This window comes from Capricornis sumatraensis, chromosome 13 (assembly GCF_032405125.1).
Source record: "Capricornis sumatraensis isolate serow.1 chromosome 13, serow.2, whole genome shotgun sequence".
Lineage (NCBI taxonomy): Eukaryota > Metazoa > Chordata > Mammalia > Artiodactyla > Bovidae > Capricornis > Capricornis sumatraensis.
The window spans coordinates 50,041,046-50,060,508 of record NC_091081.1 but is presented as its reverse complement, the minus strand read 5'-3'; the positions used below and the strand labels follow the sequence as shown (position 1 = coordinate 50,060,508).

Sequence of the window (19,463 nt, the reverse complement as noted above, 5' to 3'; positions counted from 1 at the left end):
AGAAAAAGTGACATGGAGAAAAGGTGCCACAGCAACCCTGATTATTGTTGCAGGCATGGTGGTTAATAGAAGAAGCAATCAGATCTCTAAGCAGCCCATATTCATGCAGAGCAAGAGAGTCAGTGATAGAGACCAACTCTGGTCTCTGGATAGCCAGTAGTTCACTTGATACTCTTGAGGGTTTAGAGTATCTCTATGGAGTGGATGTGGGGTGGCATTGCCCATACATGGGGATTAGAGGAGGGGTAAATAGCCACTAAACTAGAGCTTGAGGAATCATATATGGGAGATAAATAGACATGAAAGGAAGTAGAACATAAAAGATGGGTACAAACTGGTACCTATCTTTCAGGAGTTCCTTAGGGAACCACTCTGAAGACACATCAGTAGAAAAGTAAGTATTCTGGAAGGACATAAAGTAATGGTTCAGTGAAAGCAGTGTTCTGTAGGATTTATATTTCTTCTATCATAAGGTGCTTCTTAGAATTATGACAAAATGTTCAGTTATGTTTTCTAATATATCACCTGTTAAAATGGTTCTTTGAGTTGGACCTCTGTGATTCTTTTTAATCTTTTTTTTATCTTCAGTTTTATAACGGGAAATTTGAGAAATTTTTCTTTATACTCTTTTAAGATGTGGAGAATTATATAGAACATAATAGATTTGTGTTAAAAAAAAAAAAAAGAATGTTAAAGGTTTAAAGGGCCAAACTTCAGGTGTCTGGAAATCTCTATGTAGATTTTCCCAGTACAGTCATCTTTCTTGTATTCTCTCCCTCTTCTGGACGGCATTTGTCCTCTCTAGGCTGTGTGTGTGTTACTTTTCAGCATGAGGGTTTCCCATTGTGGTGTGGAGTGTATTGAATTTGGCAGCAGACGGTCTGTAACTAAGGACATTTTGTGTTTCTGTGGTCCAGGCCAACTTTCCTGTCTTAAGTATTTTCTTGGAGGCTGTAGTGTTCTGTGGTGAAAAGGCATGAGTAGTCGGTTCAACATTATGGACTTTTTGCTCCCTCTCAGAACCTGGGTAATTATTTTTGCCCTATTTAATATGAAAATACCCAGTTAGTGACTGTTGATTCTAATATGTTAACCAAAAATTTGGAGGCTCATTTTGAGTTGACATAGATCGGTCTTCCCGACGAAGCATTATGGTCCTCTTAAGGATATTTTGAGCTGTAGGTAGGAGCCTCTTGATGTAACATTTTTTGGTGTTGATGCTTATAAAAGTATTCCTTTGGTATGTATTTTCAGGGAATAAATGAGCTGATTTATAGCAGGGGAAAGTATGAATCAGATTAGCTATTAATAGTTCCTCTTGCAGAAAAATAAGAATAATTAAGAGCATGCATTAATCAATATGCAGTCAAGTAGTGAACTTTATGTACATTGTAGATATAGTTTACCTTTACTGGTATTAATTATTCAGATTTCCTGCAAAGTTATATAGATACATACTTGAGTTTTATGAGAATATGGTTATCTAAAGATTTACTGTCCACCGTATTGCACAAACACTGAATTAGTTTACAAATAATATTGACCTACATCACTCAATTCCTATTCCTATCTCATTGAGTGATGCAGGTCAATATTTATAAATTAAATCTCAGGTAACTTCTTTAAGTACTAAAGCTTTTTTCTTTTGTTTGCAATGTAAATCTATTGTAATTACAATTGTTTAAAATGGATATGCAGTCTGATTAATCTAAAAAATAAGCGGGGTAAACTTCAGTTAAAGTGGCAGGGATTAATATTTTATGGGTAATATCAGCAATTCTGGTTTCCTGTTATCTGATAACTTCATATACTAGAAGCCTCTGGAGCTTTGACCAGAGGTGGATGATGGTAAACCAAGTTGTCATTTTCCCAAATAGAAATTGTAATTGTTTTCCACTTATTGTTGGTATATTTCTTTTAATAAATCTAAAATTAGTCAAAAATTCTAAAAATAAACTTAAGTTTGCTAAATTCTATCAGTGAACTTAACACATTGTAGCTACCCTACCTGTGATGGTATCTAACAGGATGACCTTTCACTTTCTTCCTCACCTCCTCTCATTTCCCCTTTTTGTTTTCAAAGAGAAACAGGAAATCTGGGTAGATTCAAGGCATCTTTAAGAGAGAATGTCTTGGGGAGCCCCAAGGAACTGATGAAGTTGAGTGTGCCTTCCTTAGTGTATGCTGTGCAGAACAACATGGCTTTTCTAGCTCTGAGCAATCTGGATGCAGCGGTGTACCAGGTAGGTGGTAATCAAAAGTGCAGAATCTTTAAAAAACATGTTTTTATGGTGAAAGGATTTTTATTAACCCTTTATCTCACTATCAAATATTTTTCTCAATTCTGTTAATGATACCAGATATATTTGTGTCAGAGTCTAATGTTAGCTGAGTTGATTAGTTCATTGTTTTGTTCTTAGGTGACGTACCAGTTGAAGATTCCCTGCACTGCTCTATGTACTGTTTTAATGTTAAACCGGACGCTGAGCAAGTTACAGTGGATTTCAGTTTTTATGCTGTGTGGGGGAGTCATACTCGTACAGTGGAAACCAGCCCAAGCCACAAAAGTTGTGGTAAGAAACAAAATGCTTCATGTAACTAAACTAGGAAACTTTTTAAAGTCTTATGCACTTCAGACAGTCACACTGATGCATGGAGCTTGATTCTATTTCTTTGAGTGAAAATAACCTTTGCCTTACATATATCCTTTTTCCCCCTCAGGAAAATGTTATTGTTAAGGAGAGGTATACCGGCTTTTTTTTAAGAGGAGAATATGCATAACATACGTTAGAGATGGATGGTATCTTAAACTCAGTATAATGCCCCTCCTTCATTTATGGATAACAAAATTGAAGTAACTTCAAATAGAGGAAGTAACTTATCCAAAGTTCCACAGTTAACAGCTAACCTGTGACTCAGACTGTGCAAACTTCCACACAGTGTATATGTTCAGAACTTCTAGGCCTCTTTTAGACGTTTTCTCAGAAATACTGGGCAAAGTTTTCTCCATCTAATTTTCATGTTCTCCTGAGGTCACAAAAATTTTTGCTTTGTATATATAACCACTGTCAACAATTGGGCTTATAGAGGGGTAGTAGTGGTTTTCCCGATAATTGATAACTAAAATAGGGCAAAAGGTGCCTTCATGTCTTTTAGTCCAAGAATTAATATTAACGTTTATACTTGATTTTTTTTTTTAAAAAAGTATTATATGCTTTAATTGCTTGTTTTCCCAAAGAGAAGTAGGAAGTAGAACCACAGTGGAGGACCTGAAGGTCAGGAGCTTCCTTCTGCATATTCTTCCCAAATGAGAGACCATGGGTTCTCCCATCCAAGTACTAACCAGGTCCCACCCTGCTTGGCCTCCAAGATCAGAGGAGTTCAGAGTGGTATGACCATAGGGGGCCCATGGTCTTTTAGGAGCAGAGGGCAGCCAGGGAGGTATGCAGAGCTTGTGAAAGTAGAAAAAGTCAGCTTTTTATGTACTTTCTGGTCTGGTGGAAGAATTTTTTTTTTCTCAGAAAGTGAGTTTTAAGTTAGTTTTTATTGTCTTTACATGATGTTTCAATGTGCTTATATTCTTGCTGACATTTCAAACACTGATCAAATATGTACTGCACTGTAACTCGGATGTAGACCACTGGAGAAATAATGTTTTGTGAAATAATACAAACACTTAAAAGTTAAGTATGAACTTCCAGGACCACTTTACATGTTTAGCAAATGTCCACCTCACATAGGTAATGTGTATGAAAAGCTTAGTAAACTAAAGAGAGAATTCGACTATTGGAGCACTCTAGAAAGTTCTTTCGTATCTTGAACGGAGTGCAGCTTCCTGTAACTGCCTCTTGTTCCCTGCTCTTGTCAAGAGTAACTCAGATCCCTGCTAGCTCCACATGATGGTCCCTGGAATGTCTGAGGACAGTGTCACAACCCTACCCTCTGTGTCTTTTTCTGTCCCCCTATTGAGGGAACCTTCTTTCTATAATATGCCTTCTGGAGACTTTGTGATCCCTGGCTCATGCCAGTGCTGCCTTGTATTTCTTTTCTGGATGCCTTTATCCATTGTTTTTCCTCAGTATGTCCCCAAAGCTCATACCATCTCCAGATGTTGACTGAATAGTGTGGGTTGTGGTGATGGTTGGTGGTGGTTTAGTTGCTAAGTTGTGTCTGACTCTTATGACCCCATGGACTGTAGTCTACCAGGCTCCTGTCCATGGGATTCTCCAGGCGACCATACTGGAGTGCGTTGCCATTTCCTTCTCTAGGGGATCTTCCCGAGCCAGGGACAGAACCCGGGTCTCCTGCATTGTAGGCACATTCTTTACCAACTGAACTGAGTTGTAGTTCACGAATTACCTCTAGACTTGTTCAGTCAGCCTAAGGTTATATCAGGGTGGTTTTTCTTTTTTTTTGGTTGGAGGTGGCTATCCATTCTGTAACTGATTATATAGCCATATGTAGCTGTTTGACACACACACACACACAGTTTTTCTCAGATGTGTTTTGTGCAGCAGGCTTCTAAACCAAAGTGCAAGATGTGTTTATATTTATTAAGACCATCTTGTTAGCTTTGGGTTAATGTTCAAGCCTCTGAGGTCTTTCCAGTCCTTACCGGTTGTTAGCTTTTTCTTGAAATGTTATTATGCTTTCTGCAGGTGCAACACATATATCTTCTGGGTCTTCACTGAAAATTTTAGACAGGATAGGATCAGAGTTCTGTGGACATGCCTTTAGATCTCTCTCTGACTATTTTTTTCTTCTTGCTTAAGAAACATTTGTTATCTCTCACAGTTTTCATGAATCAGGAATTCAAAGGTGCCTGAGCTCTGGCTTCTTTTAGACATTCTGGCTTGAGGGGTCTCATAAGAGGCTGCAGTCAAGATATCAGCCAGGGCTGCAGGCAGCTGAAGACTTGCCTAGGCTGAGAGGAGCTGTTTCTCTGGTGGCTCATTCATATGCCTGGCTGGTTGACAGTGGTTGTGGGTCTAGCTTGGTTTTATTCTGTTTATTAGCACTTTGCTATATAAGCATTCACTCAGCTATGAATAGAACTAGTTATTCTCACTCCATTTCTCTTAGTAACAAAAATACTATGCAAATCTGTCAGATTACTTACTGAACATTCAGTTCAGTCACTCAGTTGTGTTTGACTCTGCAACCCCATGAATCGCAGCACGCCAGGCCTCCCTGTCTATCACCAACACCCAGAGTTCACTCAGACTCATTTTCATCGAGTCAGTGATGCCATCCAGCTATCTCATCCTCTGTTGTCCCCTTCTCCTCCTGCCCCCAGTCCCTCCCAGCATCAGAGTCTTTTCCAATGAGTCAGCTCTTCACATGAGGTGGCCAAAGTACTGGAGTTTCAGCTTTAGCATCAGTCCTTCCAAAGAAATCCCTGGACTGATCTCCTTTAAAATGGACTGGTTGGATCTCCTTGCAGTCCAAGGAACTCTCAAGAGTCTTCTCCAACACCACAGGTCAAAAGCATCAATTCTTCGGCACTCAGCTTTCTTCACAGTCCAACTCTCACATCCATACATGACCACTGGAAAAACCATAGCCTTGACTAGATGGACCTTTGTAGGCAGAGTAATGTCTCTCTTTAATATACTATCTAGGTTGGTCATAACTTTTCTTCTAAGGAGTAAGCGTCTTTTAATTTCATGGCTGCAGTCACCTTCTGCAGTGATTTTGGAGCCCCCCAAAAATAAAATCTGATATTGTTTCCACTGTTTCCCCATCTATTTCCCATGAAGTGATGGGACCAGATGCCATGATCTTCGTTTTCTGAATGTTTAGCTTTAAGCCAACTTTTTCACTCTCCTCTTTTACCTTCATCAAGAGTCTTTTTAGTTCCTCTTCACTTTCTGCCATAAGGGTGGTGTCATCTGCATATCTGAGGTTATTGATATTTCTCCCGGCAATCTTGATTCCAGCGAGTGCTTCTTCCAGCCCGGCGTTTCTCATGATGTACTCTGCATATAAGTTAAATAAGCAGGGTGACAATATACAGCCTTGCCGTACTCCTTTTCCTTGTTCCTGTTGTTCCATGTCCAGTTCTAATGGTTGCTTCCTGACCTGCATATAGGTTCCTCAAGAGGCAGGTCAGGTGGTCTGGTATTCCCATCTCTTGAAGAATTTTCCACAGTTTCTTGTGATCCACACAGTCAAAGGCTTTGGCATAGTCAATAAAGCAGAAATAGATGTTTTTTCTGGAACTCTCTTGCTTTTTCCATGATCCAGCGGATGTTGGCAATTTGAACTCTGGTTCCTCTGCCTTTTCTAAAACCAGCTTGAACATCTGGAACTTCACGGTTCACGTATTGCTGAAGCCTGGCTTGGAGAATTTTGAGCATTACTTTACTAGCATGTGAGATGGGTGCAATTGTGCGGTAGTTTGCGCATTCTTTGGCATTGCCTTTCTTTGGGATTAGAATGAAAACTGACCTTTCCCAGTCCTGTGGTCACTGCTGAGTTTTCCAAATTTGCTGGCATATTGAGTGCAGCACTTTCACAGCATCATCCTTCAGGATTTGAAATAGCTCAACTGGAATTCCATCACCTCCACTAGCTTTGTTCGTAGTGATGCTTTCTAAGGCCCACTTGACTTCACATTCCGGGATGTCTGGCTCTAGATTAGTGATCACACCATCGTGATGATCTTGGTCTTGAAGATCTTTTTTGTACAGTTCTTCTGTGTATTCTTGCCACCTCTTCGTAATATCTTCTGCTTCTGTTAGGTCCATACCATTTCTGTCCTTTATCGAGCCCATCTTTGCGTGAAATGTATCTCTAATTTTCTTGAAGAGATCTCTAGTCTTCCCATTCTGTTGTTTTCCTCTATTTCTTTGCATTGATCGCTGAGGAAGGCTTTCTTATATCTTCTTGCTGTTCTTTGGAACTCTGCATTCAGATGCTTATACCTTTCCTTTTCTCCTTTGCTTTTTGCTTCTCTTCTTTTCACAGCTATTTTAAGGCCTCCCCAGGCAGCCATTTTGCTTTTTTGCATTTCTTTTCCATGGGGATGGTCTTGATCCCTGTCTCCTGTACAATGTCACGAACCTCTCAGGCACTCTATCTATCAGATCGAGTCCCTTAAAAATATTTCTCACTTGCACTGTTTAATCATAAGGGATTTGATTTAGGTCATAGCTGAATGGCCTAGTGGTTTCCCCTACTTTCTTCAATTTAAGTCTGAATTTGGCAATAAGGAGTTCATGATCTGAGTGACAGTCAGCTCCTGGTCTTGTTTTTGCTGATGACTATCTGGTGATGTCCATGTGTAGAGTCTTCTCTTGTGTTGTTGGAAGAAGGTGTTTGCTATGACCAGTGCATTTTCTTGGCAAAACCCTATTAGTCTTTGCCCTGCTTCATTCCATATTCCAAGGCCAAACTTGCCTGTTATGCCAGGTGTTTCTTAACTTCCTACTTCTGCATTCTAGTCCCGTATAATGAAAAGGACATCTTTTTTGGGTGTTAGTTCTAAAAGGTCTTGTAGGTCTTCATAGAACTGTTCAACTTCAACTTCTTCAGTGTTACTGGTTGGGGCACAGACTTGGATTACTGTGATATTGAATGGTATTGAACATGGTAATGATATTGAACATTATCTCTGTGGAATTCCCCTCATCATGTAACTAGGAATCCTTTCAGTAAGACAGTTTGGTATGTTGTCTTCTTATTGAAGCCACACCATTGTGTGTGTGTATGTGTGTGTGATGACCATTAGACTTTTTAAGCTCTACAAGTCATCTGTTCTGTGATTTTGCTTGTATTCAGTAACAACACTGCAGTCACATTAGTTATTAGCAATGTTCTAAATGCTTTACACACATTAACTCACTTATGCCCACACCAATCATATGAGATGTGTGTCTTTATTTTCATTTTCATATGAGGAAACTGATAGGCAAAGAAGCTTAGGAGTGGGTCCACAGTGACCTTGCTTGATCCTGGGCAGTGTGGCTCTAGAGTCTGTGCTTTTGGTAAGTGTACTGGCCTGCTTTCAACGTCTCAAGCTGCTGTTGATAATTTCTGCAGGTTTTCCTCCCTTCTGCCTTTCTGAAAACTAGGACAGTATTTGCCCAATTCAGATTTTCTGGCATAGTTTCCATGCCCTAGTAATCTTCACAGACATAGTGAACACTACCTTGACTTGCTACTGTTCTTGGTCAAGATGCTTCTGAGTTTAGGTAGGTGCTTTTATGACACCAAACCACACATCTTGGACTTAACTTCCCATTCACTCATTCATTTAAAATCATTATTCACAGAGAAAGTGGAAACTATATTTGGGTAACTTTTATTTTCTTGCCCTCTAATAGTATGTCATTTAGCCAAACAAACACTTTTTTCTTCTCTTTTAAAGGCCTTGAAAGATTTAAAGTATTCTTGTAAGCCTCCACTTATTCTGAGTTTTCAATTTTTTGATACTAAAATTCCTGGTTGGTTCCTCTTGGTTTTGTATACTGTAGTTTTAATTTTTTTTCTTAGTGTTCCTATAAAATAAAATGAGAATTCATCTAAGATGCCCTTAACTAGTGACACCTGACTTCTTTACTATTCATGAGAATCTCATTCTTATGAAACTCTTATCCTTCTTGAACCATCTTCCCACTAGCTATGGAATTTCTCTGTTTTATTTCTTTGAATTTTCATTTATTCAAGACTGGAGCTCAGGTCTTCTTAACTATCCTGTGTTTGGCTGTTGCTCATCCTCTTAAAACACTGTCCTTAAGTTTCCATGACTTCTGCTTCATTGCCTGGTAGTTTATCAGTTGGAGCAGTCAGTGTCTATCACCATTTTTCCTAACTGTAGAGATTAAACTGGCAGAAAAGCCAAGAATTTGTCAGACATTATATTTAGTAGCTTGAGCTTTCTAGTGTCCTTCCATTATTTTTTCTCATCTCTATGCCAGTCTTACAGTTTATATTAGGAAAGCATCCATGTTTATCCACTGTAGTCTATAGCAGTGGTCCTCAAAACAACAGTGTGCATCAGAATTAACAGGAAGGTTAAACAGATTATGAGGGTCGAGGGTAACAGTTTATGATTCAGTAGGTCTGGGGAATGCCTGTCAGTTTTCATTTCTAACAGGTGATGCTGCTGCTGCTGCTGTTCCAGGGACCATACTTTCAGAATCATTAGTTAATAATATCTTGTATTTCTTCTTTTATCTTGATGCAGATATTTCCTCTCTCAGGTCCTTAAAGTAATACTCTCCTTATATCAGGCTTATTTGTTTTGAACAAGGTATGTGCTTATCACATTAAAGGATTGAGACACGTGACTGTAGTTTCTGAGTGCTACCACTCAGATAATATTGATCTCTGAGAAAAGACTGATGAAAGCTCCTGAGGATTAGTTTAGGAAAGAGGAAATAAAGTTGAAACAATAGGTTGGGGGTTCATATACCTGTATCTGTTAGCAAAGTATTATAAATATATATACATGTTAATCTCTTACATTAGTGACCTGTTTAAGAATCAGAGCTGTGTATCAGCTTCCTCTTTATTCATTTAGTATCTAAAATAGTGCATATAGTACATAAAAGTCATGCTATTAATATCTGATAAAAATTCAGTAAAGCTGGAAATCTTACAAGTCCTTTATCCCATAGGTGATAGGGAATAAAACAGGTCAAAGTGTCATAATTTCCATGATTGATCCTATAAGGGCTTGAGTTATGGTGGTGTCAGAAGTTAAAGCTGCTTGCATGCTAAATTGTTGCAGTCGTGTTTGACTCTTTGTGATTCCATGGACTGTAGCCCACTAGGCTCCTCTGTCCATGGGATTCTCCTGGCAAGGATACTGGAGGGGTTGCCATGCCCTCCTCCAGATCTTCCCAACCCAGGGAGCGAACCTGTGTTGCTTATGTCTCTTGCCTTGGCAGGCAGGTTCTTTACCACTAGCGCCGCTTGGGAAGGCCAACAGGTGGTTGACTATGCACAATTCTGTGCTTGGGTGCCACTGTTATTAGGAAGAAGGTACACATGATTATCAAGCATTTATTGTGGCTGTGATTTGACCAGTATGTTTTTAACTTAATTCTTTTGTTTCTCCCTGGGATGGCATTTTGTTTGGTCCTGTCTTATTCTCTGGAAAATCTGTGTCTGATACACATACTTTCAGTAGAACTATAAACAGATTTTTGTATTCATTTGTTTAGTCTTTTGGATGAGTTGTATTTTTAGTCACTAAGAATAACTTTTAAAACATTACTATTGCAGGTGGAACAGAATCCACTATTAGGATTTGGCGCTATAGCTGTTGCTGTATTGTGCTCAGGATTTGCAGGTAAATCATAAAAGCACCACTTTATTCAGTTGTCAAATTGTTTTTCTAGGAAGCATGTAGTAGTGTTAACTCAGCTTAGATCTCAGTCCTTACTCATTTTTGCAGTTATCTAAGAATGTATTTGTCATCGTTGACTATCCCCAGTCCATCTAAGAACCCCAAAATAAATGAAAAAAGTCCTCTGAAAATGGAATAAGTTAGCCATCAGAAAGCTCAAGTACTTTTCTATTTTTCTGACACTGACCTCAGGCTAGATTCAGCTGCTTTAGGTTGCTAGTGACCAGCTTGGTATTTGTATTTCCCTCGTAATCTCAACTTCTTCCTCTGCTTCAACAGATTAGGAATTATGGAGTAGGGAGGAAAGGGAGGTGGAAAATACCTCAGAAAACCTAGTACCCAGAAGTAAGAGCCAAAAAGGGAGAGAAGAATCAAAACCACTAATATCAGATAAACATGGAAGTCTGGACTCATATGTGTGGGGAAAAGCAATCCTTCACTGAATCAAGAAGAGACAAAAGTATGAGTGTTAAGTGCAATATAAGAAATGAGATGTTTTAGAAATAGTTCCTACAGAGAAGAAACTGAAAGGGTTTATTAGTTATAGCTATACATCTTTATTATTTATTTGTGCTATTTCAAGAGTTAAGACTTTTTTTATTTTATAGTACTTTATTTTTGACTGGGAAAGTAATCTTTTTCTTTTTCATCTAGTCATTTGATAAGAGGGGAAAATCTAAATTTAGGAATATACTTAATGACAGCATTATGCTAGACTTTTATTCTTAAACAACAAATCAGAAACAAAAATTGACTTATGCTTGGAATAATATACTGTTTGATTTTTAGCACTATTTTGAACAGTTAAAGTGTGTCCAACATTCTGTTTAGTTCAACCTCTCAGTACACAAGTGAGGAAACAGTAGGTGGTTTAATACCCCTCTATGCTTGGAGTAACTGAGAACTGAATAGTTAAATGGTTTTTCCAGATGAGGAGAATCAAAGTTAGAAATAGGAGTAGCCATTATGTTTGTTTCCATTCTGTGGCTCTTTCCAACACAGGTTCATCAAAGAAAAAAATCTTGGTTTTCATTTCATTTTAGTTGAGGGGTACTCCAGTGGCAGAGTCTCTAGTGTTTGTAACAAAACTCTTTAATGTTCTTGTTAAACATGCATTCATTTTAAGTACAAAACTTAGAGCTGTGCTATGTGACTTTTTGAGGGAGAAGTTATGTGCTCTCTTGGAGTACCTAAAAAGCTACGGATCATCAACCGCAGAAAAATGCACATATACACAAAACATATTGTCTAGTTAGGGAATTCATGCTCCTTCTGACAGTGTGTATGAACTTGGCCTGTGGACCCCTGCTTGAAAGGAAAGTGGCTTCACTCAGCAAGTTCTATTTAAATTTTATTTTGGTTGTGTTACTTATTCTGAAAAAAATTCCTGGTGGTGATTATATAGGTTATTTTGCAAAGTGGAGAGTATTCATCATTAAGCAGATACTATAGGAGTATGATTCAGATAATTGACTCTTAACAGTATAGTTTTTAGCTGACCACACCAAGTGTTTCAGTGGCATTAGTAGACAGCTTTGGTGATCTAGCTCACTGCTATAATAAAGGCAGAAACTTAACAATATTAAGAATTTCTCATTAAGTGTGGGTTAGAAAGCTCCCTCTTGGTTATTAATTCTATATGCTTTGTAAAAACAAACTGGTAATATTCAGTGTGCCATGTGTCATAACCAGCATAATAAACATGCATTAAATTATGTGAAATGTTCTGTTTCCTAAATCATATACTTTATATCTTTAGATGTTTATTCTAAATGAAAGACACTTTAATTTCTAATAATATCTATTTCATATTTGCATGCTTAATTTTCTTTCAGGAGTATATTTTGAAAAAGTTTTAAAGAGTTCAGACACTTCCCTTTGGGTGAGAAACATTCAGATGTATCTATCGGGGATTGTTGTGACATTAGTTGGCGTCTACTTGTCAGATGGAGCTGAAATTAAAGAAAAAGGATTTTTCTTTGGTTACACATATTATGTCTGGTTTGTCATCTGTAAGTATCCAGGAATTAAAGGTTCTAGGTAGATCGTTTTTTAAAAAATATTAAATATAATAATATAGTATATATTATGTAATATAAGTTAGATGTCATTTAAGCCTTTATAGCATTTTAAAATTGTTCCTTTGATACTGAGAATACTAGGTTGAAAATGTAATTTTGATTTTATTGACTAACTTTTGTGGCAAAGCTATCCCAAAGCAATTTTTGCCTTCACAATCAAAAGTACCTAATGTGTTAGCAATAAGTGTGTACAGTTTAGTAGTAGAGTACATAGCCCTTTGGGCATCTGAAAAACAATGTTTCGTAGGAATTACGACTCACTTTAGTACAAACTCTCTCAGATGGCTGCTTCTAAGGAAAATAGCATTTTCCTAGGTAAATTAGTATGGCATCTCTGAGGATGAAAACTGTCATAGAATGTTTCATAGAATGAGTGTTAAGATTCTCTTTCTTTCTGTACACAAGTCCTTGCCAGTGTTGGAGGCCTCTACACGTCTATTGTGGTCAAATACACAGACAATATCATGAAAGGCTTTTCGGCGGCAGCTGCTATTGTCCTGTCTACCATCGCTTCAGTGATGCTGTTCGGATTACAGATAAGTATGTTTTAGTTTGTACTGTAAGTTTTTAACAGGGAAGAGCTTCTCCCTTGGTTCATCTTTTATTAAATATGGCAGTTGCTTATAGTGTTAACAGAAATTCCTTAGTTTTGCTATAATTTATCCTAGAAGTACAGCAGTTCATATATGTGTGGAATGTGGGGTTCATGGTACTTAGGTTATTTAAATGGTTCCAGAGCTTAAACCAAGGGTGTTACTTCTGTGTGAGAGTGAGCAGGCTACTCAGTAGGAAGAGCAGTTTTGCAGTCAGGGCCTTCCTGTTTCCCAGGTATTATCTACAAGACAGCTTAAGTGCTTCAGTGTGAATACAGTATGACTAGGTACACAAGGAAAGAAACAGAAGGACCTGAGGAATTGCTTACCACAGGGAATTACAGTAAACTTGGCTTTTTTTTTTTTGAGGAAAAGAATAGTTAAAACTTCTTTCATTTCCCCCTTAGTTTGTACCTTCCTGTTTTAGACTTGGGTATAAACTGCTTTTGAAACTACAAATCTCAATTTTCTTTCATAAAGCTATCTTTATTTCATTTAATATGTAAGTAATAAATTCATTACTGTAGCTGGCATTCTGGCACCTCCTTTATGCTTGTCCTTCTAATATAATTTTCCCTAGCCATATCCACTATTAGTTGGCTTCTGAATTATTTAAGCAGAGATACTAACTTATCAGTTATACCATAAACTAATACATGAGGAAAATCTGTCAAATACCAACATTCAGTAGAAGAATCAGATCTGGCCTATATTTACATTTCATTTTAAAACTGACTTTTGTTATAAATGCAAATAGAAGAACATCAATGTTGTACATATCTTAGAAAAAAAACTGATAGTATGGTTCAAATCTTGCTTTTACCATTTATTAGCTGAACAGCCTTGGGGAAGTTACTTAACCCATGTCTCAGTTTCTGTGTCTGTAAATTGGGAACAAGATCACCCATCTCCTAGGGTTATTTTAGGTGAAGTGCTTATTCGAACAGTGCCTGGCACACAGGTGTTCTGTATAGAGGCAGCCGCTTACCATTTCTAGGCCCTCCTTTAGATGTTTTTTCTTCTTATTTTCACTTTGCATTTTGATCCCTCTTTATGCTCAACAGATCCCTATGCCTGTACTCCTAATGAATATCTGAGAACAGTGTAAATGCTTTCTGGTCAGTGTTCTGGTTGACTGATGTCAAGGAACTTAAGAATGTCTTAGCAATCTTAGGTTTCTATTTAATTTACCCTCTTCTCCCCTTTCTGAAGGAAAAAAGCTAGTCTGTCTTAGTTAGGGATGAATTAAAATCCATGGCTCGATGTCATTTCTCTGCATGACATTTTTTTTAAAGATAGTAAGAGTGTGCCATTGTACTCCCTAAGATAGAATATGGCTTAGTTTTGAACAGAATATACAGTGTGACACAAATATTTAGTTATATAATGCCTACATTGGGCAAGTAATTCAATTATGTCCTGATTTTCAGAATTAAGATTTAAAAAAAGGTTAGCAGAAAATATAAGTTTACTGATTAAATCACCACCTCATTTGCTACTCAGGAATCCTCAAAGGTTTGAATCATTAGTCACCTAACTTTTTGAATTTGCTAACTACCTCTTATTCTAAACTTTAACTCTAGTATCATGGAAAATCCATACTCCCTTGCTCTTTCAGTCAGCATATAGGGATGCTGGTATGCTCTTGGTCAGTGACCCAAGACAGTGGTATGTGTGTTCTTGAAAAGTGTGTAGTCAGTGATTGTCACTCCCTTGACTTTACCACGTTTTTTTGCGGTGGGGGGGTGGCGCTCGAATTGATTACTTTTCTAAACCTTACCATCAAAATACAGAACACTTAAAATTTATTTTCCATACAATCTGATAGTGTAAACCCACAGTTGAAAGTCTTCAAAGTTTTAAACTGATCATTATTACGTAGTTTTAAGGGCACAAGTACAGATTAAGCTCTTTTTTTTTTTTCCTTTCCAGCACTCACCTTTGCTCTGGGTACTCTTCTTGTTTGTGTTTCTATATATCTCTATGGCTTACCCAGACAAGACACTACGTCCATCCAACAAGGAGAAACAGATTCAAAAGAGAGAGTCATCGGTGTGTGACTTTAGCCTCAAAAGAGAATCCTACTAAGACTAAACCATTTATATTAAACTAGAGCCTTAAGTCAATTTCAGAAGGTAGATTTAAAAAACAAAAACTGTTGGCCTAAGAATTAAGAAAGCTATGTGAATGAATTGCAGAGTTTTAATGTGACCTGTTTGGAATCAACCTGTTTTAAGAATGAAGGATTTTTATTATTGTATATATAATAATGTATATATAAAAGTATGGAGATGATGTGGTGTTTAAAAAAAAATCATGCGAGGCTGCAATATTCAATTAATGAGGTTTGGGATTATGTTAAAGGTTAAAGTGCCAAAGCCATTTCTGTACTAACTAACTGTTCTCTTGTTCAGGTACCAGGGGAGAAGGGTTGACCCCTCCTTATTCTCCAAGGCATGTACAGTATTTAGTCCCAGCAGCAATGAACCTAACTCTTTTCTTACAAAAGGGAGGTAAAAACAAGACAGGCTAGTTCAGAAACAAACTGAATGTGTAACTTCAACTGAATCTATTTAGAAACTCAGACAATGATGTATGGGTGGTGACTGAATACCCCTTTAAGTGCTGTCTTTGTGCCATTCATTGTCTGGATTCATATTTCGTTGCTGTTAGAGGATATACTTTTCTTCAAAAAATATTTCTAATGTCACTTTTGTACTTTTTTTAATAAAGTATGTAACTGTTGGGCTCTCAATAATTTGTGAAATTTCAGTGTTTTTTAAAAAAATTTCTATTATATGGGAAAATTCAGCAATAAACTTAATTTATTATATGAAATCGGTTTGCTCACTACTTGTATTGTAGATATGACCATTAAGATAATACTTAAGCATAAACACAAGCCCAAACCATTAAATTTTTTACTTTCTATATGTGGACTTCTATCAAGTTGCAAAAAAGGGCTATAAAGCAACTCTGCTGCTGCTATTGCTATCGCTTCAGTTGTGTCTGACTCTGCGCAACTCTAGCTAGCATTAAACAACAACAAAAGGAATTTGTAAGACTATAGAGCTCTAGGCTGGATCATCGAAAAAGCAAGAGAGTTCCAGAAAAACTTCTATTTCTGCTTTATTGACTATGCCAAAGCCTTTGACTGTGTGGATCACGATAAACTGTGAAAAATTCTGAAAGAGATGCGAATACCAGACCACCTGACCTGCCTTTTGAGAAACCTGTATGCAGGTCAGGAAGCAACAGTGAGAACTGGACATGGAACAACAGACTGGTTCCAAATAGGAAAAGGAGTACGGCAAGGCTGTATATTGTCACCCTGCTTATTTAACTTATATGCAGAGTACATCATGAGAAACGCTGGGCTGGAAGAAGCACAAGCTGGAATCAAGATTGCCGGGAGAAATATCAATAACCTCAGATATGCAGATGATACCACCCTTATGGCAGAAAGTGAAGAGGAACTAAAAAGCCTCTTGATGAAAGTTAAAGGAGAGGGGAAAAAGTTGGCTTAAAGCTCAACATTCAGAAAACTAAGATCATGGCCTCTGATCTCATCACTTCATGGGAAATAGATGGGGAAACAGTGGAAACAGTGTCAGACTTCATTTTTTTGGGCTCCAAAATCACTGTGGCTGGTGACTGCAGCCATGAAATTAAAAGACGCTTACTCCTTGGAAGGAAAGTTATGACCAACCTAGATAGCATATTCAAAAGCAGAGACATTACTTTGCCAACAAAGGTCCATCTAGTCAAGGCTATGGTTTTTCCTGTGGTCATGTATGGATGTGAGAGTTGGACTGTGAAGAAGGCTGAGTGCCGAAGAATTGATGCTTTTGGACTGTGAGGAGGTCCAACCAGTCCATCCTAAAGGAGATCAGTCCTGGGTGTTCACTGGAAAGACTGATGCTAAAGCTGAAACTCCAGTACTTTGGCCACCTCATGTGAAGAGTTGACTCATTGGAGAAGACCCTGATGCTGGAGAGGGATTGGGGGCAGGAGGAGAAGGGGATGACAGAGGATGAGATGGCTGGATGGCATCACCAACTCGATGGACATGAGTTTGAGTAGACTCTGGGAGTTGGTGATGGACAGAGAGGCCTGGCATGCTGTGATTCATGGGGTCGCAAAGAGTCGGATATGACTGAGCGACTGAACTGAACTGAATTGAGGGCTCTAGGCTGTAGGAATTAATGTACATTTCTTTCAGGGAGCTGCTTTTTCAAAGACTTGGCTCTAACAATCATTGCCCCTGTGTCATTTTACTCAAGATTCAAATACTAAGGAAGCTAGGAATACTAAGGATCTGGGAAGGGGAATGTTTTTTCAAAGAAGAGGCGGGGGATACTAGACCTGTAAAACATGTCCCAATTTATGTTTTTATTCCATAGCTGATTTATGCTGAAGAAATATTGATACTTTAAGTAGAGAATTAGCAATCTGGAAGCTAATTCACTTAAACTTGGAGTCGTTTCTAGGATTAACAATGTATATGATACTTGGCCAATATAAACCTAAGCTCACTCAACTAAAGAAGCTTTAGTTCGTGCTAATTGGCTTCTCTATGCATAAAAATAGACTGTCATTGGTATTCAGAAGACTTCTAGTAGCAATAGTTAGAATAAATTTTAGCAGATCAGAATGGAAATTCTCAGATGAGGATAGCTGAACCTATCAAACAGGTCACATCCTACTCATGTTCCCTAAGCAGGTAAATGTACTTAACAATATGCAGATACACGAAACTGGGAAACTCCATTTCAAATATGCTTTAATGGACTAATTTACAAAGATCCTAAGTCGGTATCTGTAAAGTAGTTCCTTGTTATTCAAATGTATTCAGTGCCCCAGTTCATGCAGTGTGCTAAGAGTTACCTGTACACAGCAATGAAAAGATAAGTACAAGATCTGTTCTCTGGGAGTAGTTAACTGTATTGGCAAAAAAGCTTAATTTTGGTCCCCCTAAATTTATTAAGAACACTCATAATCCTAAGAAAATTGAGATTTTTCTTCACAAGTTTTAAAAAAAGCAAATAATCTTATTTATAAGAAGAGTTTCTGGATGAATGGTCTAGTAAGAAACCTCAAGCCAGAACTCACCTCACCCCACGAACACACATACATCAGCATGTGGAACAGGTCTCACTGAGAAGTAACTGGAAACGGGCAGGAAGACTTATACACCAAGGTTGTAAGAAACATCCACCCAGAATCAGTAGGAAGGGAGGAGAAGCAGCAGTTTGGGACTGGGCTCCAGGGAGGGGACTCAGAAGAAGGGAGATCACACGGGTGGAGAATCCTGGGAGTGAGCAGTTCAACACACATACTGGGCACCTCAGCCCTGGGTCAGACACAGCCAGCCCCCTTGGCTGGTCGGGGGGCTGGTGGGACAGGAGGGCCGGGGGAGGCCTAGGTGCCACTAGAGTGGAGTGTGTGCACCTGTGCTCGGAGACAGTAGGGACTACCTCCCCCTGTTGGTGGGAATGTAAATGGGTGCAGCCACTTTGGAAAACCATATGGAGGTTCCTCAAAAAACTAAAAATAGAGCTATGATCCAGCAATTCTACTCCTGGGTATATATCCAAAGAAAACAAAAACACCCAAGAGCTATGCCCCCCACCCCCACCCCCAGATTCACAGCAGCATTGTTTGTAATAGCAAAAATGTGGAAGCAACATAGTATCCAGCAACAGGAGATGTGTATATACATGAATATTAGCCATAAAAAAATGAAATTTTGACATTTTTGGCATTTTCAACAATATGGACGGGCCTAGAGTTATTATGCTTAGTGAAATAAGTCAGACAAAGACAGATACTCCTATTATCACTTATATGTGGAATCTTAGAAGTAAAACAAATGAATACAACAAAGACAGATACTGAAAACAAACCAGCGGTTACCACTGGGAAGTGGGGAGAAGCGAAACGGGTAGAGCTTAAGAGATACAAACTACTATGTATAAAACAAGTAAAGAGGAAAGATATGTTGCGTTGCACAGGGAAATACAGTCATTATTTTGTATTAACTTTAAATACAGTGTAATTTATAAAAATAGTGAATCACTATGTATACCTGAAACTAATGTAATATTATAAATCAACTATACTTCTATTAAAGAACAGAAACCCTCAAGCCAGAGTTTAAACTCTAGTCCTTTGTCTCCAGTAGACCAAAGTGACTTTAAAAAGGCTTCACTTAGTTTTATCAAAGTCTGTTTAGTACTTATTGACTATGAGGGAACTCAGATGATTTTTTTTAAAAGATAAAGATTTAATAAGTTGACAAATCACTTAATAAAATATAGACAATAAAATAGATTCTGACACAGAATAATAGTTTCAATTCTATTCTAAATAGCAAGGCATATAAGAATAGATAACTAGAATTTAGTATTTTAAAAGCAATTTAATTAGAAA

The 19,463-nt window shown here is 37.9% G+C and overlaps 1 protein-coding gene across 2 annotated transcripts in view; it reads left to right on the top strand.

Moving 5' to 3' along the window:
* Window positions 1-15,775, top strand: part of SLC35A1 (solute carrier family 35 member A1) — a 32,183-nt gene extending 16,408 nt beyond the window's left edge. Inside the window, exons 3-8 of one of the 2 annotated variants that reach the window (XM_068985247.1) lie at window positions 2,084-2,243; window positions 2,421-2,573; window positions 10,234-10,300; window positions 12,193-12,369; window positions 12,844-12,978; window positions 14,964-15,775. In XM_068985247.1, coding sequence (XP_068841348.1) covers window positions 2,084-2,243; window positions 2,421-2,573; window positions 10,234-10,300; window positions 12,193-12,369; window positions 12,844-12,978; window positions 14,964-15,091 — 820 coding nt within the window. In that variant the 3' untranslated portion in view covers window positions 15,092-15,775. The remainder of the gene's footprint in view (window positions 1-2,083; window positions 2,244-2,420; window positions 2,574-10,233; window positions 10,301-12,192; window positions 12,370-12,843; window positions 12,979-14,963) is intronic. The other variant, XM_068985248.1, reaches the window with a different exon arrangement.
* Window positions 15,776-19,463: the final 3,688 nt, after the last annotated feature.